Source organism: Calypte anna, chromosome 5A, assembly GCF_003957555.1.
Source record: "Calypte anna isolate BGI_N300 chromosome 5A, bCalAnn1_v1.p, whole genome shotgun sequence".
NCBI classification, from domain to species: domain Eukaryota; kingdom Metazoa; phylum Chordata; class Aves; order Apodiformes; family Trochilidae; genus Calypte; species Calypte anna.
This window is the reverse complement of record NC_044251.1, coordinates 34,747,918-34,769,863: the sequence shown is the minus strand read 5'-3', so window position 1 is coordinate 34,769,863 and position 21,946 is coordinate 34,747,918. Positions and strand designations below refer to the sequence as shown.

At 39.9% G+C, this 21,946-nt stretch overlaps 1 protein-coding gene across 5 annotated transcripts in view; it reads left to right on the top strand.

Moving 5' to 3' along the window:
* Positions 1-20,744, top strand: part of AKT1 (AKT serine/threonine kinase 1) — a 73,619-nt gene extending 52,875 nt beyond the window's left edge. For 3 of the 5 annotated variants that reach the window (XM_030452702.1, XM_030452703.1, XM_030452699.1), the window contains 6 exons: positions 254-379; positions 1,606-1,734; positions 5,970-6,184; positions 13,257-13,344; positions 18,339-18,441; positions 19,122-20,744. In XM_030452702.1, coding sequence (XP_030308562.1) covers positions 254-379; positions 1,606-1,734; positions 5,970-6,184; positions 13,257-13,344; positions 18,339-18,441; positions 19,122-19,201 — 741 coding nt within the window. In that variant the 3' untranslated portion in view covers positions 19,202-20,744. The remainder of the gene's footprint in view (positions 1-253; positions 380-1,605; positions 1,735-5,969; positions 6,185-13,256; positions 13,345-18,338; positions 18,442-19,121) is intronic. The other 2 variants (XM_030452701.1, XM_030452700.1) reach the window with 2 other exon arrangements.
* The last annotated feature ends 1,202 nt before the right edge of the window (positions 20,745-21,946 follow it).

Sequence of the window (21,946 nt, the reverse complement as noted above, 5' to 3'; positions counted from 1 at the left end):
CATTAATCTGTAGTTTACTATGTAATTGTAGTTCAATCAAAGTAGTTTTATCAGCATGCTTCCATGAATATGAGATATAATTGTCTACTTTTCTAAGGGATGATGCATATTAATGCATTTGGGAATACAACTGGTGAGGGCAGGAAGGGGTTTTCTCTTTGGTAATACCACATTGCAAGCAGGATGGTCTGTGAAGTGCGAGACGTAACTCAGAACTGTGCAATTGAAAGGTTCCCAATTATTGTTTTTGTAGTTATTTTTCCATCTGTCAAGGGAGCGTGTCTTTTCTGAAGACCGGGCTCGGTTTTATGGAGCTGAGATTGTTTCAGCATTGGATTACCTGCATTCAGAGAAGAACGTGGTTTATAGAGATTTGAAGGTATGTAGAAAAATAATTTCCTAGGCTTTTAGGTTTTGGGCTCTTTGTTTGTCACAAAAGCAAATGAGCCTCAACTATAAGAAAACCTTTTCTGATGACCTTGAGCATAATAGTTATTGCAGCTGTTGGACCTGACTTTACAGGATGTCCAAATGCTTTTATAGTCTTGTATAATGCATTTATCAGGACCCTGGCAGCATTTCAGAGAATATGAAGGAGTTGTATTTTTGCTTGTCTGCTTATGTTCTAAGAGAAACCTTTCTGGCTCTTCTCTGTGGTGGAAATGTAATCCTGGGCTCTTCATACCAGTTTTTATCAGATAGATGCAAATTCATACTTTGTGGATGTGCTGCTTCCTTGCAGTGTGCTGTGCAGTACTGTCTTCATAGTACCTGCTTGTAATTAGAAGACTGGATAAACTTCAAGTTGTTTATTTGTGTGGTGAGAAGAGAAGGGGGAGAAACACCTCAACCAAACAAGAAATCTCAGGGCAAATGAACATGAGAAATTCTTGAGGAAAATGAAACATTAGCATTTTCTTTTTCCTAAGAAGTTTTTTCAGGAGTGCATGAAGGGATTCTGCTAGTTTAATTAGAAGCACTCTAAAAAGAAGCATGCTATGTAATGTTTTCAGGCTACATCAGAGTAATTTTGGGATTCTTGCTGGGATTTTCTCTCCCATATCACTTTATTTCACTCACAGTGTACTTTATTTCGTTCACAGTGGAAACTGTCCTTTGGCTTTCTTAAAACTTAGTGGTGCAGGCTAGGATCTCCTTGGAAGTGGTTCCTTAGCTTTGCATTTTATTTTTTTTTTTCATTTGTTTTCTTTTGCTGTCACAGAGTATTTCTTAAAATCACTTAAAGTAAAAGCAGGGATGAAGTTGTGTGTGGGGGAGTACACAATAAATTCTTAAAAGAAGTGGTGTTCTCTTGTTGAGAATATTGTAGAACCATAAATACATGGTATACATTCTGTATTACTTCTCTGTATGTGGTCAGTTAGCCAAAGTCTGCAAAACAGTTACCTAACATTCCCTGAAGACCTAAGAAAGGCCATACAAAGGTATATTTACATCACACGTGCTTTGGCAGCTGCCATGGTTCTTACCCTTGTGAGAACGAGGTTGAAAACTGATCTGCAGAAATTCACATCTTTCATTGACTTGCTCAGGAGCAGTATATGTTTCATGCAATCTTGTCTTTCATTTGGATTTTCTTCTCAGTTGGAAAACCTTATGCTGGATAAAGATGGACACATAAAAATAACAGACTTTGGACTATGTAAAGAAGGCATCAAGGATGGAGCAACGATGAAGACTTTCTGTGGCACTCCAGAGTATCTTGCACCAGAGGTCTGTTTATGTTGGCTGTTGAACTAAATTATATTTTTAAAATACCATCTGTGATAGCATTAGCTATACAGAATAATTCCTGGTCATAATGTGTTCATACTGTAGCTCCTGTTATATAATAACACATAATGAGGATCTTTTATTCATCATGTTCTGGAGTATATCTTTAGCATAAGATGTGTGTTAATGTGTGTGGTAATTTTCAGGCAGGGTAACATCTTCCACTGTAGGGAATATTTACATTTTACTGGAACAGTGCTTTCTTCTTATGTCAGATACTTATTTTAAAATTTTTTTTTAAATACTACTTGATGGATTGGAGATTCTTTTGCAATGTGTTTGCTGTATGTTGGCCTACTTGAAAGCTATCACTGGGACTTGGGTTAAGAAGTAATTGTATTGTCCACTTCTTTCACTCTTTGAAGACAGTATAAAGCAACACGTTTTCAAAAACAGGGACAGACCAAGCTTTTTATTCAGAATTTAGAATGGTGTGCATTAAAACCGCTGACTGTTTTGTGACAGTAGGAGCATGAGATATTACTCGATGTTAATTTGAACTTTTCAGTTTCACAGGAAATAAATCCAAGCAGGAGATCTCGGTTCCTAAACTACATGTTTTGGGGATTTTTTTTCGTACTTTACTTTTTTTTTTTTTTTAATGTGTAAAATGCAAATGTGTGCTTGCAACTTTCATCCTAGAAATACTCCTTCTGAGAGTTGTGCAACACAGGTGGTGTTATAGCTGTGAGTTAGTTACAGGCAGATCAAAAGTGAAATTGTGTGATAGAGGAAATATGTATACATGGTATTTTGCAGGCAGACGCTCGTTTTCTCTGCCCACGCTCTGAGCTGTCTGGAAGCAGCCTGGCTCTATTAGCAGGGCACTGAGCCTGAGCTAACATGGTGAGCTTCACAGAAGGGCTCCTTGCCTTGCAGTGAGTGCTGTGCTACCCTCCCATCAAGGTTTCCATCCAGCTCAGAGCACAGGCAGAAGCAAGCCTTGGGCTGCTGGCAGATGATATATTCTTGGTAGCCAGGATGCTAGGATATAGCTTTTCTCTGAGGTTGGAGACTTGGGCATTGGCAAACTTTCTTGATGTGAAGTATGCAGAAGTACAAAGTATGGAAAACCAAAGTGGAGGGGGAATACTTCTACTGAGAACTGATGTCCTTGCTGATCAGGGCTTTTGCACTTTCCTCCACATGCATAGCCATGGCAGCGTGCTCTTGTTTTTTGTTTGTGTGGTTTGTTTTGTTTTGAACTCCTAGCTGCTTTCAAGGGCTTCCAGTCTCTTCATAATAATGAAGAATGTGGGACCTGTCAAAGTAGGTTGTATCGAGGAGGTGAAGCCAGTCTCATGATAGCTGCCAGCTCTCCATGGATCACCAGAAGTCTTCAGTGAATCTAAATTGAGATCTCTGCAAGACAATTTGAGGTTTACCAATGCAGGGACTTACTAGCAGCATGACAGTTTTATTATTCATTAACATGGCTTTTGTTTTAGCTTCTCTTCTAGAATCAATTGCTGAACTTCAGTTCCTCTTGCAGTATTTTATGAAGAGATTGAAAATATGTATTGCTTTGTTTTTGTTTTTCCTAACTTGGAATGTGTGCACTTATTATGTTGCTCTTTCTATTGTATTATTTACTATTATTTTGTGGTTTAATATTCATGATACGTTGGTTCATTCAAAACCCAGAAGCACAAGTCCTTTTAATTAACCCAGCTCTCTCCCTTACTTCCAAATCTCATCTGTGAGTTCTAGTGTTAAATTTTGGAGGCTTTTGTCACCTGGTCGATAGCATGCAAACAATCTGGAAATGGGTTGCATGCAATATTCCATGTATTTAAGGTCAGACATCCTTAAAAGCAGGGAGTCTTGATCTTCTTGTCTGCATTTGTAACTTGAATCCAGCATAGTGGTGTGTTTGTACAGTTGCTGCATTGTTGTTTTTAGGTTCATACTGAAATCCTGTGCATGGGTGACAGTGAACACTGTCAACTTTGATGTGTCAGGTGCATTTGTAGCTGTGATGTTTACAGCTGTTGCACCTTCTCTTTCAAATTCCATGGCACTGCAGTCTAGAGCTGCTCATTAGGGAATGATCATCCTTTAATTTAAGTGACGTCATTTTGCTACTTTACTGCTCCCCAGCTATCCTGTGTGTTACAGTAAATTATGGATGTCTGCAGTGCCTTTTTTGTTAGTGTATTTTTGATGCTCAGAGCATTGCCTTGTTTTGTGCAATTACTAGTACAGGTGTGTGCTCATTCTGAGAGGGCACTTTGGAGAAATAAGCATATTATATTCTCTTCAGAATTAATAGAGGTGAAGGAAAGAGTTGCAGTTGGTAATTTAGATTATGATACAAGGTATTAATATGCTTACTGAATTAGTGCTTGAAGTATTTGCTGCATTTGAAAAGTACCTGTGGCATCCATTACAATGCACAAGGAAGTCCCTCTGGTTTTCTTCTATTTTGTCCTCTCCTGTTGCATCTCTTGCAGCCTTTGGGAAAAACAAAAATCAGAGGCCCTACGACTGTTTTATTTTAAGTAGCCCAAGTGTCAGGGAGTGTGAACAGGAAGCACTTACTGAGCGGGGTGACTCAGAGAGCAGTAACTGCATTGTCACACAATATCTCCTGTGAGCTGAAGGGCTGCGATGCCTTGGGAAGGCTTCTGGAATCCTGTCTGGCCAGCAGCTGTGTCGGCCGTATACAGATACGGGGCAGCTGCAGAGCCAGCTGTCGTTTGGTGTGAATCATGTGGCAGGGGATGCTGTAAATAGACCTATGTGGGGTAATCTGATACCTGGCAGCCTTTTGATTTTTACTGCAGGCCCTTTTCCCCGCTTCAGATAATTAAGAGGAATAATTAGTGAATAAAGAACAGCAGAGTGCAAACAGTTGTTACCTGGGGTGTTTTCATGGTTTTTTTGTGTGCAGAACCCATACTGGGGTTTTTAAGAGGTTCAGATTCTGGTTTTGTTAAACCTGTGTTACCTTCATTTAGCTATTTCACCTTTTTAATTTTCAGTGCATTCTGAATTATAACAATGTGAAAGCTCACACAGACACCGTGCAACAAGAAAACACACTGGTGGTGTGGCTGTGGTTTGTGGTCTTAGCAAGAGAAAGGAGTTCAGTGCAGATCCATGGGAAGAGTAAGGATAACTAGAACCTGAGGACAGGGTCTGGAACGTGAGACTATTGGTGTCAGCTACAGACAACTGTATAGGAGACACTAAGTCTAGAGAAGTCCTCATAACATCCACTCCTCAAGCCACAAAACATTTCCCACTGCCTTCAGCAACCTTCAGTGCAGGAGATCAGAAATGTACTGTGACAGGTCTTCTCCAGAGCAAGGGGAAGAGATGGAGGGCACTGCTGGGCTCCTGAGTGCCTGCACCACTGGCAGGGTCTTTCTTAGAGGGAAGTGCCCAGGGGAAGGGAAAAATGAACTGTCCTGGGCTTCTTCCACTGTGAGAGGTCCACCTCACTGACAGCTTCTGAGTTTGCAGCCCTCTTATGCAGAGACAGGGGCATTAGAGCTACTGAGCAAGTGCTTTTGGAGGGGAGCAGAGGAGAGCACGGGAAACATTTCTAGATAATTTGGCTGCTGTTTTATGGTCTTCCAGCTGGTCAAATGTTAGAAATGGTGTTCTTGTTCTTAGTGTTTAATGTAGACTGTTCATTTAGTATTTGTGAGTGGTCTTTCAGGATATGCAGAGCCACCCTTTTGGGGGTGCAGGTTGCCATGGGGAAGTTTGGCTTGTTGCTTATGAAGTAACAGGTTGATGGTATTCTCTCTTCTTCCCATACTGACTCCTATGTGGTTTGAGTTTTCTCTGAAAAATTGGATCCCGTTTAAAATGGTTGGTGATGAATAAGTAAGAATTTAACAACTGGCTCTGTAACATGAGAACTGTTCTTAGCCTCAGGCTTTCTAAGGTTGTGCTTATTGTGACCATAATGTGAGGGAGTGTGAGAGGAAGGGAAGAAGGAAGCTGCCATAATGTGATCACTGCCTCTGTTTCCTTCTCCTCACTTAGCACTGTGAACATAGATGCCTCTTCTTTCCAAATTGATCTCTGCAAATGCTCCACTGGTAGATTTGGTTGTGACATATGACAAGTTGACCTTGCTGGAGGGAGGTTTTCCCTTGAATTCTGTGCTATTGCCTGGGTTTGGGAATATCTTATAAAGGCTTTTCCTTACATTTCTGCAGGTGCTGGAAGATAATGACTATGGTCGTGCAGTGGACTGGTGGGGTTTAGGAGTTGTGATGTATGAAATGATGTGTGGCCGGCTCCCTTTCTACAATCAGGACCACGAAAAGCTCTTTGAACTCATCCTTATGGAGGAGATCAGATTTCCACGCACTTTGTCACCTGAAGCAAAATCTCTCTTGTCAGGTTTGCTGAAGAAAGATCCTAAGCAAAGGTGAGACTGTTGCTCATTTTTCTTTTAATTTTTGACACAACCTGACTCTGCAAATAGTGATGTGAAGCAGCTTTGGTGATCAGAAGGATGAAGTTCACAATATGGTGGCTGCCATGAATGCAAAGATATGGTGTGGACAAAGCAAGCTAACCCTGCCTTCCATCATAATGAATCCAATGGCTGATGTGGATTATAAATTGCTTTACAGGGAATGTTTTCGCCTTCTGTGCGAGTTCAGGATGCTGTCTGTTTTCTGAATTTTGGATTTTTTACTAAATCTGTGTCAGTGATTTAGCATCCTGCTTTAGACAGTAGGTGGTGGTGTTTGTACCACGTTTGTGGTGGAGTTTATACCATACTTAATCTATTTTTCCTTTTTCCTCTTTGTGTAGTGTTGTTTTTGGCTTGGGTTTTTTTTTGGAGGGGGTTGTTTGGTTGGTTTTGTTTGTTGTTTGTTTTTTTTTTAAACCCTTGATTTAAAACCAAAAAAACATCCGAAACAACACACAAAGCCCTTAATGGCTAACAATCAGAAAACAGAAAATCCAAAAAGGATGTTGACCTTGACACAAAGATAAACACCAGCCTAAAAACCTGCCCTCTTGTCAACCCAGACATTCTTTAAACAAATAATATTGTCATTCCCTGTTCACATTGTGAACCTTCCACTTTAAATGGGCCCCAAATAGGAAACCTTTAATATAAGGTGCAAGCAAAGTATTTTGGTTTGCTGTCTGGTATTTGTTTAGTCTGTGTGGTGTGCATGCACACGGTAGGAAAAAGGGGTTTGCCAGTACATGGATACTTGTAGCAAGGATTTTTTTTGTCATCACTGTGGGCTTTTTGCATCTCTGTTTTTGATGGAAAGTCCTGTTGAGAGGCCTTGTAATGCAAATCCACTGATTGTACTTCCAGAGGATTCAACTTAGTGCTGGCATGGAGAACCAGGAGCAGTTGTAGTCAGGAACATTGCCAGCCTTGTCCTAGGTGGCAACAGCTGCACACCCCTCCCAAGCCCAGTGCCTGCAAGGGGACCTCCAAGAAAAGGTTGTGTAATTGATGAGCCCCCCCAGGCATTGTGCTCTGTGAGCAAGTGTGGTTGCAGCTCCTGCCAATAGGATTCCTGTCCAGGAGAGTGCTGGGTTAAATACAGTTGTGACCCTTTTGTAGCTTATTCAGGTGGGGCCTTTCAATCACTGGAAACATAAGCAGCATCTGCTGTAATTTGTTCTTATAGGAGCATCTCTGATCAACCAAAATACAATTTATTTACAAACAAAGAACGCCCACTTGTTTCTAATTACAAGGTTTTCCCAGTGCCAATAATTACTCCACAATATGCTCATTTTATACAAATAACCACTTCTTCACATGTATCTTCTGCGGGCTTGGAAGCAATGATGCTCTGATCTGTTGGACAGATGATTTTCATGCTGCTGGTAGAAATAACTATGGACTAGACAAGCCTGCACACATGCCCACAGCTTGCTAATTACACTGGTGCTTCCCAATCTTTTTGGATCATGGACCATTCTTAAATACTGGTTTCTCACCAGTCACTGTTCACTCAACTTTTTAACTGAAGCTGTAATTCTGCAAATCCCCTGCACTTTGTGGCATCCCAGGCAGTACAGAGAACTGAGCTGGAAGCACATGGATAGAAGTCCTGAATCCTGGCCTTGTATTTTAATTTTCTTTTTACCGTGTGGTCTGTGTGCTGGGGTTGTGGTGTCTGGGGTACTTGGTAGTTGTCTCATAATGAATTCATGGAGCCATGTTGAAGAAAAGAAGCCAAATAGCTGTGAAAATACATCCAGTGAAAATTTAGGTACTGTACAATAGTCTGGTTGACATTAGCCTGTTGATGATGCATTGGGGAACCACTATGTAATTCAACAGAAATCCCCTCTTCCACACAGCCCAGTGGTGGCTAGAAACTGGTGTCATTGTAATGCTGTCTGTGGCAGAAAACATCAGGATTGGCAGCATTTAGTAACTGCTGATGAACTGCAGAATGGGATGGAGGAAACAGCCAAAACCATAAGAAAAATGAAACTGGGAGATATTGACCCTTGTAAAATCCTCAAAAAACTGCAACAAAAAAGTTGATACAATAAAGCTCAGTGATGAGGATATTTTAAGTTACATATCGAAGATGTAGGGAATTGTGACCTGTGATAATGAATTAAATCATAAAAATTAGCTGAAGTGCCTGAGCTGGATGTACAGAAACAGTCTTGGCACTCTGTGTTCAGGAATACCAGTTTGGTTTCAAATTTACAGGCATATGGGCAAGATGTGAAAAACAATAAATAGTATTCTGCTGTTAATAATGACTGTTTTCTAAGTTTGGTCATATAAAATGCATTTTGTAAGAGAAAAGGAATTTTGAAGTTTCTTTTGGGATTGATATAAATTTCTTAATCTTGCAATGCGAGCCTTAATTTTCCTAAGAAGGAAAAAATCTATTTTGTAAATATTTCTTTTTAATGTTATGTGGAATCTTCCTTCACTGCTTTATGACACATATCAGATGGAAGGAGGTAATTAGAATGTGGTTGTTGTTTTTTTTTTTTAACATATAAACCAGCAAAAATTTTAACTTTTCTTATTCCTTCTCTGGATGTGGAAACTCCAGCATGTGAAAGTGGGCATGGATCAGAGCTTTCCATGTAGATGAGCTGAGTTTAGATGGGTGGGTGAACATGTAATCAACAGAGTGTCTCACAAGCTCTGAATCTTGGCAGATTTTAAACTTGAGAGAACTTCAGGATGGTTTCCTCTGAATTTTGATTGTGTCTTTCCACTATATGCTTTAGTCCTCCCTGTCATAATTTAGGGTTTTTCAGCCTCTCTCAGATGAAGTTTGTCACAAGCTGCTTCATCTGCTTCTGTCTTCTGTGGTGCTGTTGGACTTTGATGTTCAGAGTGAGAGGAAGAAGATGGAGCATTTCACAAACGCCTGTTCAGAAATTTAATGGCTTCACAGAGTTGTAGTTGTGGCTTTGGGGTGCTGAAGGTGTTTGCTAGGAACTGGTGCTCAGTCCTTGCAGCCACACAGAGATCTAGCACTGTGTTCTTCTAGGGATGGTGGCTCTTTCCATATCCTGAGTTTAGCTTTGGCTACAGATGCTCAGGAAGATCAGGGTCAATCAAGCTTGTATTTGCATGAAAACAAACACCTTGGGTTTTTTCCATGTGAAGGGAGGCAATTTATAGTTCAAGTGTATGTCTGTGTCCTCTGTGGTGGTCTGCCATGGGAATGATGGATGGCTTGAGCAAACTTGCTCTCAGATACAGCTAGATCTGCAGCCCACACAGCTGCTGCTGGAGTCAGAAGACACAGAGGTGACCATCAAGGGGACTGCATGGCCTCGAGGAGGTCCCAGCTAGCTGGTGGCAGGCAGATGGAGGAAACCTTGAGTTGGTCACTTGACCTATGGTCCTCCTAGGCAGCAGACTTCATGCCTTGTGGGCATCCAGAGTTTCAAAACCATACATGACAAGTGTCTTATGTGTGCTCTGGTATGTGTGTGAGTACAAAAGTGTTTCCACCTGCAGGTAACACCAGTGTCCTGGGTATCTCTTGAAATGCAGAATGCTCATACATGTTTCACCGGGTGTTTTCAGGTAGACTGAGATTTAGCTGTTTTGTATGATAATTTTAGACTAAATTGATGCAGTCCAAAGCTATTTGCAGAATGAAGTTGGACAAACTCAAAGCATTTCACCCGTAAGAGATCTGAATTCAAACTGAATAAAACATAAAACACAAATTTAGGGATCTATTTTTCACCAGGTTTCTAAAAATTGGTAATGTAGAGACTTCCCAAGCCTCAGCATCCTCAAATATTACTCCTCCATGGTTACTGCCACTGGAGGCCTGGAGCTTTTCCAGGGTTATTGGGTCCACTAGGTTTGCATTAGACACGTGTTATCCTGCCTGTATCAGGAAAGGAAAAATATGTGTCTGTGTGCTCTGAGGTGGTGAACACCAATAACTTTTGCTGAGCTGATTGTCCTCACCCCTGTGAGTGTATTTGCACTGTTGTAGAGCTGGGAATGGACCTGGGTGCTGAGCACTGTTTATTTTAACACAGAGAAGCAGAGAATCAGTATTTGTCCTGTAATCCACTAATTGTAATCTTTTGGCCTGTTAGAACAAGGCTTTCACTATCGACTGTGTTTATGCACTATATTTATAAACTTTCAATATAAATATATATATATATAATTTAAGTAGATACATTTATAAAAATATTTGCACATGATTCCTCTGTGGAATGGTAGCTGATTGCCCTTGATTTGTGGAGCATGGATATTTCTCATTAAATGATTAAAGGATCTTGCAAGCAATACACAGTTTCACAAAAATTAAATACGTGGAAATGGTTTCAGTGTAATATTGATGTTGCACTTTAGTAATAATTCTCTCTTTTGGATTTAATTGAAATGTGGAAACAAAATCTCTCTGATACAGAGAGAAGTCAAATGATTAACCAAAATTGTTTGGCACGTATTTTTAAGAAGACCAATTGACAAAAGCTGGGGTGTAGAGGATATTTTAGTTGTGCTTTTTTAAGTTGCTTTTTGGCCTCTACGCTTTCTGTTGTATTTCCTTGTACACTATAAATCTTAAATCTTATTTATATGATTTTTGGTTTTGTCTGAAGACTTTAATGCTCAGAATTTAATTTTATTGTAGAGTAATCTCAAGACTTTTATTTCTGCTATATTTTTTTTCAGTTGAAAGACAAACCTGCTGTTCTTTCATTTCTCAGTGGTGCTTATCTATGACTTTTGCTTTAGGTGTTGATTTACTTTTGTTCTCCGTGAGAGGGTTCTTTCTGAGTAATTCTGGAAAACAAGGGTGTATTTGGGAGTAAGTGCATATCCAAAACAAGAGTTTTCTGTTACTTTCCCAGTTGATTTTAATGAGTTTGTTCAGTTGTATAGATCTTTTAAAGGTAAGTAAAGCATCTGGGTTTTTTCTTGGCATTTCCCTGAGTATTTGTTTGCCCTTCATGGAACAAAGGCTCTTATTAGTAATTCTCCAAAGCATTCGTGCATGGCTGCAGCCAGCCAGCCTTCCTGCATGCTTCTGCAAAACATGATTCAGGTTCTTCTTAGCTTATAGTCAGTCCTGAACTTATGTGCAGAAGTACAGTCTGCTGACACCTGTGGACAGGTAGGATCAGTTCCACCCTCTTCTTCACTGGCCGTTGTCATCTGCATTGGGGAATCAACAAGTAGCCTGGAAAGTAGACTTGGCAAAGTCTCTAGACCTGTAGGGAACCAGCAGAGAGATGAATACTCACAGAATTTGTCTCTCTTTCCAGGCTGCCCTAGAGTTTGTCTGTGTTCCAGGCTGCTCTGCAGCTGTGTAACATGCTGCCAGGCAGATGGGAGAACCATCACCTGGCTTGGCTTGCTTGGCCTGCAGGGCTCTAGGGTGAACTTAGGCTTGGTCTTAGAGCTTATCTGAGAATGTCACCCAGCACTTTGCTGCTGGAAGACTGGAGACCTGTTCTGTGTAAAACTGCACCTTTCCTGAAGGAGCAACATGAGGGCTGGAAGCAAGTATGGACTCTGAACTGCCAGGAACCTCTGCTGCTTGGCCTCTCTGGTACAGCTGTGGCTTCTGCTAGTGTGCTCTCTGAAGACAGTGTTTGGGCATGGACCAGGATCCATTCCCAGTCAGCAGTATGGACACTGTTCTTGTATTTGAGTCCTCCTCACTAAACAATTGTTCAGCACTGTCCCAGTACCATTGTGTTTTCAGAGCATGCAGCACAGTCTGAAGCTGTCAAAATACCACTTGACTGGGCTGTAGCATAGCCTTCATATTATCTCTGCCATTCTGAACTGAAACCCTTCCCTCCACCCTCAAGTCATCACTTATTAGGGTCACGGGGTTACTACACGTGGTCCAGAGGTGATAGCAGCACAGATGAGGCCTGGCCACACAGCGTGGTTTCAGGTTCACAGAACAGTCCTTGGCTTATGTTCCTGGAGCAGTATAGCTCTAGTCTTGATCACATAGCTCCATTGTTCCACGCTTTTAAAACAGGCATAATATCTCAGTTTGCCAGTGGGACCAATGATCAGAGAAGAGGGAGATACTAGATGTCAGCTTGGATTAACATGAGGACACCTCTTGTACTTAAAATCCTGAGTGTTGTCTTAACCTTGTTACCTGAAAGTAAGTCTCCTGCTGATGACTCAGTATGTGTTTTGTTTTCTCTGTACATGCCTCTGCTTGCAGATGCAGTTCAGTCTTTTAGAGAACACTTCAACCTCCATAACAAAATGTAAGCATCTGTTAGCTCAAGACTGCAACTAAACTGATTGCATCTATAAGCTGTGTGGACAGTTTTACTTTGGAATATCAGTGCTTTATCTTGATATACCTTAAGTCAATAAAACACCCTTTGTACCTTCGTGAAGCCAAGGAGGAGGAAAGATTTGCATACAACATGATATTATCACTGCAGTTGTCAACTCTTTCCCTTAACGGGAATTAAATCAGATTGCATAAATCAGTTTGTCTTAAAAATCCTTGCCTCTCTTACACTTCAAAATCAAGTTCAGTTTTACAGCTGGCATTACTGCTCTAGAAAATTGTAACAGGTAGTTATTTGTTAATGTGGAAAGGAAGAAGGCTCTTTGGTTCAGATCTTTCACAGGTTTTGCTGGGGTCCCTAAGACAGGTTCTTTGCTGAGGTCCCTAAGATAGGCTTTTTCATGAGAAGCAGGTCTTTTGAAATGTGGTGGGATTTTTTTGTTTTTTGTTTGTTTGTTTGTTTTGTGGGGTTTTGTTTTTGTTTTTGTTTTTTGCTTTATTCTGTTTATTCTGGTTCTGTTTGTTAGCATGTTTTCAGATATTTTAGTACAACTGTGTTGAAGCCTGAAATAAATTGTCCTGTAACCCTTGCACAAAAAACAAGCAAATGCTAGAATTGCTCCCAAATGTATTATATAAACACAGAATTTCCTCACTACTCCTTAATAAAAATTATATGAGAGAAATAACTGTACTCAAACATTTAATTACTTATTTTGCTCCCAACAGGTTAGGTGGCGGTCCTGATGATGCCAAGGAGATTATGCAGCACAAATTCTTTGCTGGCATTGTTTGGCAAGATGTATACGAGAAAAAGGTACTTGCACAACTTTTCTCCCAAGGTGAACTGTAGCTGTGGATATACTGAATGTTTCAGATTTTGTTGCCCTCTGTAAGGTACACAGAAGCCCTCCACTGAAGAGGGTTGCAATTGTTTTTAACAAGGCTAAATTGCTGCATGTTTCTTTAAGTACTGCAACTGGAGTACTTCTGAGCCAGGGCATTTTTTGTAATGAGAGGAGTATCTCTCAGTGAGATACTTGTTTCTGTGACTGAATAAATAACCAAATGTAATGATGTAACCAAAATTACTTTCACCTATAGAGTGTATACAAACTTTTAAAATGGCTTTTGCTTGCTATCAAGTGGCATAACCTTTCAGAGGCCTGGACTTACTGGTTACTGAGCATCTGAAGCAAAACGACTTAGAAGCAGTAGTGGAAGATGGGCTGTTTGTTACCTTTGCAATTCTCCTGTTTTGAATGGTGAAATTAGACTGAATTAGGCAAGTGCAGAGAAGTGTGTAGGCTTTTACATTGATATAAGCCTAATAGGTATTTTTGGGTTTTTTTGTGACAGAGGGCTGATGGCATGTGTCTACACTTCATGGTGTTAATTATTGGTTTTCCTTGAGACCCGCTGGGTTTGTGATGTTTGGGTTGAGACCCACTGAAGTCAAAGACCCCAGCTCTTTCCATATAACTGTGTCTATGCTTCACTGCTCCTTCCTTCACAGATAACTTATCCTACTCCTCCAAGTTTCCCTGCTTCCCACTTTTAGGGCGATCTGCTGTTGTCCTCTAGCATTTGATTCTCACCATACACATTTTCTGTAATGCTTACATGAATGTGTCTAAAATGTGGGTCTGGTGATTTGAGGCTCCAATCTTCTGGTGTCACATCATCTCACTCAATCCCAGCCTTTCCCGGTTTCCCTTCTTTCCCCAGCAGCCCACCATGATAAGAGACCTTGTTTGATCTCCCAGTACAGTTTATTTCTCCCTCCAGTAGCTGGGAGAAAGTAAGAAACTTAGCAGAAAGGGTCAATTTAGTTCTTTGGATTCTTTTGCTAAAACTAATACAGTGATCCATTATCAGTATTTGTATTTTTAAAAACAGAGCATCACATCCCTGGCTTCCATGTTGTAGGGGGAAATTGTCCAGTGCTTCCATACAGTTACAAAGGGTGCTCTGTTTCCTTCTCTTGTTCCACTTCCTCACAGATTTGTGTGGATAAAGGGAAAGAAAAATTGTAAACAAGATTCTGTACCTTGAAAGTGAAGATAGATTTTAGACCTCTGTCCTTTCAATGACAGAGCTGTCATGAGTGCAGGAGGGAGTTGTGTGGAGCTTATTCAGTATAATGTAAAATGTGTATCTGAAATACTGTTCTAATAAACAGGACGTTTATCCCCATTTTCACCCAGCTGAGAAGCTGAATACTTGGGCTTTGCTGCTTTTTGCAGTTAAAGGTAAAAAAGTTGGTAACTGGGCTCAAATTTCTTCAGTGAAGTTATTTATTGTTTGATGGTAGTTCTGCTTCTCTGAGTGGAAGAGAAATTAAACAAGCTGGAGGCAATTTATTTATTCATAGGACTTGAGGAAGCCTTCAGAAATTGTTCTGTAGTTGTAGTGACTCAGATTGTTGTACAAAATACCAGGAAATTCCAAATGCTGCATATTTTGGAGAAAACAGTCTGCAAACTGAGACTATTTCTGATTTGGGTATAATCAGGGAGGCTGGATTCTGGTTTTGCTCCTGTCCTGTTAGCATGTGCATCTGAAATTGAATGTAAACCATTACCTGCTGTAGAAATAGCCATGCTGTGCAAATGAAGAGATTTCAAAAAGCTTGGGAGTAATTGCTGCCTTTGTTTTGGGTGGTCCAAACAGAATCTTGTTCACCTGAAATGTATTCTCAGGGATAAAAGCTGCATTTTGTCTGCTGCCTGGAGGTGTTTATGTGCTAAGCTTGGTTACCTACTATCTCCAGATAATGGTGACTCTGTTTATGAATAGAGGCTTGGGGTAATGGAGAACACTTACTTTGTAATTAAGCTTTCTGGAAACATGGCTCTGCGTTGAATTATAAGGAGCTTTGAATAACTGGGGTTGTCCCAGGTATTTAAAATACTCAGCAGACTCTCCTGAAAGAGTGCTGTTATTTGTCTCTGGTGCAAAGAAAGTTGCTATTTAATTTGCAGCATTTTGCCCACCCACAAGCGAAACAGATGCAATGAGATGTTAATCACATGGTGTTTTTCTGGTCTGCTTTGCCTCTTAAATCAACATAAGCCTGCGGATATCGTGCTGGTCTGCAGCAGTGGGAGGCTACAGGTGGCACCTCTGCCAGTGGAACTGCAGAGCTGTTGCATTAGCAGCTTTTCAGTAAAGCAACATATTTGCTTGGTAGAGCCAGTGTTATGGCTTTCTGTGGCTTCTCCTCTGTTTCCAGCTCAACGTTCTCAGTGACAGCTGGGGGGGATGGGGGAGGCAGCAAAAAAATCATCTTGTGGATCATAATCTGTCTCAAATTGCTTTTAACAGATACTAAAATAAAAGGGAAAATGATACAGGCAGTGATAGCCCATCACACATGCGTTCTGCCTTGGGGTTGCTGCTCCAGGTCATTCTGATGTGCATAGTTCAGGTGTCTGCTGCAGTGACCAAGTCCTAAATCACTCTGTGCTGCACACAGCAAGACTGGGAGCACTGAGAGTGCCAAAAGCACCATTAGCTTAAAAGGACAGATAGAACTTTATACACTTGTGCACACACAGCTAGTCAAAAACAATCTGAGATTTTCTTTTAAGGAATAAGCAGACAACTGCTATAAGGAGAAAAAGAGAAGAGCTAAAATGTTAAAAAAAGAATGCTTATCCTCAGCAGGGTTTTTATTAATAATATGCTGGTTTGGCTTGCTTGAGAATAGGATTATTAACATTCTAATGTGGAGCATTGCCTCTTCAATAGCTTCAGGAGGACTGTAAGGCTCTGGGTGACTTGTGGCTTTGGGATATCCTGTTTCCTTTTCCTTTTTAAATTCAGGATATAAAGACTACTTCTGACGACCTATTTATTCACGGGAACACTGACCAGGCTCCTTTAAGTTATCTTTGGGCACAGAGGATTATTAATAATTTTAAAAGTGATGATGAATATATATTGTCATTGTGCTCTCTCATAATAAGCAGAATTTTTATATCACTTGATTTTTAAAGATTAGTATTAAACTGTAGAATGTTTCTTTGTATATGGAAATAATCACCTTATGTGTAGATTAATTTTTTTACATTGAAAAGGAGGAAGCTTCCTTGGATTGCTTTTTCTAAGACAGGACACTCTGTGAGGTGCTCTCTAAACAGATCAAAAAGATGAGGCTGATGATAGGGAGCTGAAACTAATGCTTTTCTTGGTAACCAACTTGCAAATGTTTCTTCAGATCTAAGCTGGGTGAAAAATTAGGGGTGAGGAAGAGGTGTTTTATACATCCAAGATTTGCTCTTGTTTTCCAGGTATTAATTCATGTTGGTGTCTTTTTATTTTTGTAAGTGCCGAAGTGCAAGTCTTGGGGTCATTCCTTAATTCCAGTCGGAGCAATTTTACCATTTGCCTTGATAAACCTTTCTCTGCAGTTTCAGATGGGAAGCCATATACTTCCTCAGTCACACTCCTAAATTGTTGCCTGCTGTGGCTCTGTGCTATTAAAAGATGGCCATGCTTAACCCCAGTGGTGGGCGAGCTGAGGCCCAGTGCTGAGCTATTACATGTCCTCTGTGGGAGGGCTAAGAACAGAGTTTACCTTCCCTGTCTGCTGCATCGTGCAAGCAGGGAGGTGAGCAAGGTCTGAATTCCAGCTCTGTTGCCCTCCAAAATTGTACCTGTTCCAGCTCTGTGCATCTGTACGCAGCCAGCCCTGCCACCCTGCTTCCCAGACACACTCCTCCTCCAGCCCCAGTCAAGCAGCTCCGCTCCATCTGGAGTTCCTCTTGCCAGAGCTTGCCTAGGTACACGTGGATGATTTCTAGCCTGTCTGCCCAAGCAAGTGTCAAGAATAAAACCCAAATAGTGCAGCTCATAATTTAACACAAGGAGGATATTCACTGCTAAGCATGCTCAATTTTTTTGTAAGCACTCCGGATTTTCTAAGTTCAGAATTGATACTAAATTGCTTTTGGAGACCAGGAGTATAAATGTTTAATATTGCTGCTTCCTAAGTTCTACCAGGTTGCCCTGTCATACAGCACGGTTGCACTCAGAGCTGTTTGGGCACAGTAGCTCTGCAGCTGAAATTCTTTGGAGAATGTTACAACCCTTGTGGTGATAGGCAGCCCAGCTGATCAGTTTGGTGTCAGCATCTCGATTATTCGTTTTCATCCTCCTCAAATGTGAATCTGACTGGATCCAGTCATCAGTCTCTGTATAGTTTGGTCAGGAAATAGTATATACTATTATTACTAAACATTTAGTAGAATCACAGAATAGTTTGGGTTGGAAGGGACCTTAAAGATCATCTTGTTCCAATCCCCCTGCCATGGGCAGGGATACCTCCCACTAGCCCAGGTTGCTCCAAGCCCCATCCAACCTGGCCTTGGACACTTCAGGGATGGGACACCCTGGGCAGCCTGTGCCAGTGTCTCACCACCCTCACACTAAAACATTTCTTCCTTTTATCTAGTCTAAATCTGCCCTCTTCCAGTTTGGAGCCATTACCCCTTGTCCTGGTGCTACACAGAATAATTTTGTAGGCATGTTATTTATTACTTGAAGAAATGTTAGGATTTTAGGTTTATCTTTGTGCAATTAAATCATAGAGGCCAGATGCTTTAAATGCCCATAAAGAGGAAGTGCCCAGCTAAACAAATACTGTTTTACTGCACATGTTTCCTTCTTCATGAACTGCATTTTCTTAAACTTACTTGAGTAATGTATGGGAAAGGAACTTTAGCTTGTAACTAGTTCAAATTCTACCTGTTTCAAACAGTACTGCAAGAGCATAATTTGACAGTATTTTTTTTTTGTTTTTCATAGCTTGTACCTCCATTTAAGCCACAAGTTACATCTGAAACAGATACAAGATACTTTGATGAAGAATTTACAGCACAGATGATAACAATCACTCCTCCTGACCAAGGTGAATTTTTCCCTGATGTTTCACATTGTTTTCTCCAGACCACCAGAAATAATCTTCTGTAATGTTACCTGGTCTCTTTAGACCGTGTGAAAAAGCATCAGCTTAAGCTTCTGGGTTTCCACGTATGTATGTGACAAAGAAGTTGGTAAACTGGTATGAATCTTTTCACATGTCTTTCCAGTTTGGGAAATGGAAAAACCTGTTTAGAAGATAGTGAAAATATTTATACTGGGGTTTTTTTTCACCAAATTTACACTTTTCTGCTGGAAAAAAAAATCAGTTCTTGCATTGTGCACATGTACATCTGCACACACACTGCAAGTATGCAAAGAGTCTATTGAATATGGGTTAATGTCCTTATTCAATCAAAAGAGATTTTATTTTCATGGTAACTGATGCTCTGAAACAGCAGTTGCCAGAAATTCAGAATGCTGAATATGGATTTAAGCAATGCACCTCCTAACAGGTTTTTAAATGGACATCTGAACAGCTGTTTACATACAACAGTCAGGGTCTCCTGTGGTGCCCATTTAATGGGGTGACTTCCTGTTTCATCATCCTTCCAAGTTTTGGGAGAAAAATGCAACAGTGAAATTTTCTGAAATAACTTTGCCATGTTGTTTGTTTACTTAAAATTAAAAAGGTAACAAATGTCTATTGTTTTTTTATTTATTTTTCAGATGACAGCATGGATTGTGTAGATAATGAGAGAAGACCTCATTTTCCTCAGTTCTCCTACTCAGCCAGTGGGACCGCTTAATGATTTGCAATGTTTTCCCATTCAGAAACAAAACAGACTGCATTTTGGGGACCTTACTTCAGTGGACACTAGAGAACTTTCTATATTATCTGAATTACAAACTGTGTTTGTATTACGATTTAGATGAATTTGTAGGAAGCCTCACAGATTCTGTATTTAAAACAATACTTTGATGCATTTTTGAGAAGGAAAACAAATCCATTCTTAAAGTATTACGTCAAGGCTTTTATGCTGAATGACCATAGGTTTTTAAGAATATACACCAAAACTGTTTACTTTAGGAATAATTAAGATATTCAACATATCAGCAACTCTGACCAGAAAATCCCCTTATTTTATTTATTTCATACAGTTCATTACCTAAATATAGAATCTGCACTCTGAACAATTAGATTTATATAGGAAGATATAAGACTTTAGTAGCTAGTGCAATAATATAAGCAACAAAGTGAACAAACTCTGGAGGATTGAGGTTCAAACTCATTTTGGACAGCAGTGAAGTGTCATCCAACTCCAGAAAACCAACTATAAGAACAGCATTAATGGCCTCAGTGAGGTAAAGCAAAAAGCAAAAGTTATTTTTGTTATAACATCTGCTACAAGACATTACATATCAAAATTAATCCAGTGGAACTGCCACATCGTACAGATTAGTATTCCATTCTGGACAGTGCATTTAATGATTCCATTTGCATAGAGTTTAGGAATACTTCATAGGATTGGCTTCTCAGAACCTAGGAAACACTTGATTTACAAATCTAATAGGAAATGCTACAATGCAAAATCACCCACTTTCACCTCTGTATAAAAATACCATACAGGTCTAAGTGAGAAATCATCTTAATGAGTAAGTCAACCAGACAAAGTACATTTTGGCACTGAAGTAATGACTTGTTGCCGCTTTTTTTTTTTTTAATGAAAAGATATATGAATATATATAAACACTTTATGATTTTTTGCATCATGCCAGATCATTTCTTCTTTCTTGAGTGTGCATTAAAGGTATCAGCCAACAGTTCATGGTGCCTTCTCACTCTTGAAGATTCACTTTAACAGTGTTTCCCATATATAAGAAAAAACCTAGGTTGAAACTTCATATGTGTTTGAATAATAATCGTGTTCAAAAAGTGAATTTTTTTTTTTTGTTTTTCATTTTTAATCTTAGTGGAAAATTTCCCACACCCTATTTTTGTTGTATCATGTTTCTTTGTAATTTTCATAAAAGCAGTCTTACTCTGTCTCTGCTGCGAATGAATTTATTCCATTGTAGGTTGCGTTCTCTTAAATAGCTAATTTTTGTTTCTCATTCTCTTGACTGTATAAAAATTATGACATGTACTGCAGTTAACTAGCATTTAATTTTTTTTTATTTGAAAGGGAGTATGTTTTGAAAACCCTTACTTCCCATTTCCATCAGACACTGCTGTGTTTGCACAGAGCCCATCATCTTGACTTTTTTTTTTAACAACATTCAGCTCTAGTATTTGACTCATGATATGAAAGTTTCCCTCCAAATACTTAAATAAAAATTGCTTTAACAAGTTAGGTTCTTATTTCTTGTGGTAGGGGCCTTCAGAATTTGTAGAGATGCAAGAATTGCTCCAAGTTCTCGAGACTGATGTGCTCATTGCTGAGGCATTTAGGCTTTCCCTTCCTTAGTTGTTTCATCTCAGTGCTGATCATTATGCAAAGAAAATTTTGGAAAATGTTTGTTAAAAGAAATACACCCTATTTCAGAAATAGTTTGTCTTGAGGTGATGAAAGAGAACAGGCCTCATTTTGCTGTCCTCCTGATGCCAGTGAGATTGTGTTACTGAGGCCCTAATATTCAAAAGTATTTCTGTTTCAGTCACTTGGGCCAGTGTACAATGTGTATTACTGCATTTCCTTTCTAGGGACTAACAATTGTTTCTAATATACAAGGCTGGAATGTCTTTTTCCAAACAAGAATACAGAGAAAAAACCAAGAACCTCCAATAACAACTATGGTGTGCTTCAAGCTAAGCACAAAAATCACAACTGTAGTAAATCACTAAATACCCAAAAAGTGCCAAAATGTGTTTTGGTTCAAGTAGTCTGTAGTAGTCTATAGTAGTAGAATTTACTGGGGATTGTATTCAAGGAGAGAAGGTGAAAGGGGGGATCTGTGTCTCTGTAGAGGACACCTTGCACAGATGCTGGACCGCCTGTCCCCTCCTGCAAGTCTGATCTCCTAACAGCTCTCCTTCCTTTGCTTCCAAACCATCATCAGAGTTTGCAGCCAGCCTGGGGATGAAGTCCAAAGAACTCTTCTGCAAGTCTACAAGCCCTCACAAGTTCTGAATTAACACACTTTGTGCATCCAAATATAGGCAACACAAACAAGCAAAGGTTACCTTAATCTGCCCCAGGAAGACCTGGTCTGTCGAATGCAGGAACAGATACAGATCAGGTTGTTTTGTTAAGGCTGACTGTGTCTCAGAGCAGAATTTTTCTGCCAGTTTTTGCCAGGGTTTTTTTGTTTTAACTCCCTTATATAACATTGAACTTTAAAAAACAAAACAAAACAACCAAAAACCAAATCACCAAACAAAAAACAAAAAAAACCTGCCAAAAAAGTCTTGGGTTGTTAAAACTGTTCAGCAACAGTGAGGTGTGAGGGCTGAATGCAGGGTCATCTGGGTATTGTCCCTTTCTTAGCCTGTGATTATTTCAAAACACCTTGCTCATCAGTTGTAATTGAATGATTATCAGTGTTAACAGCTG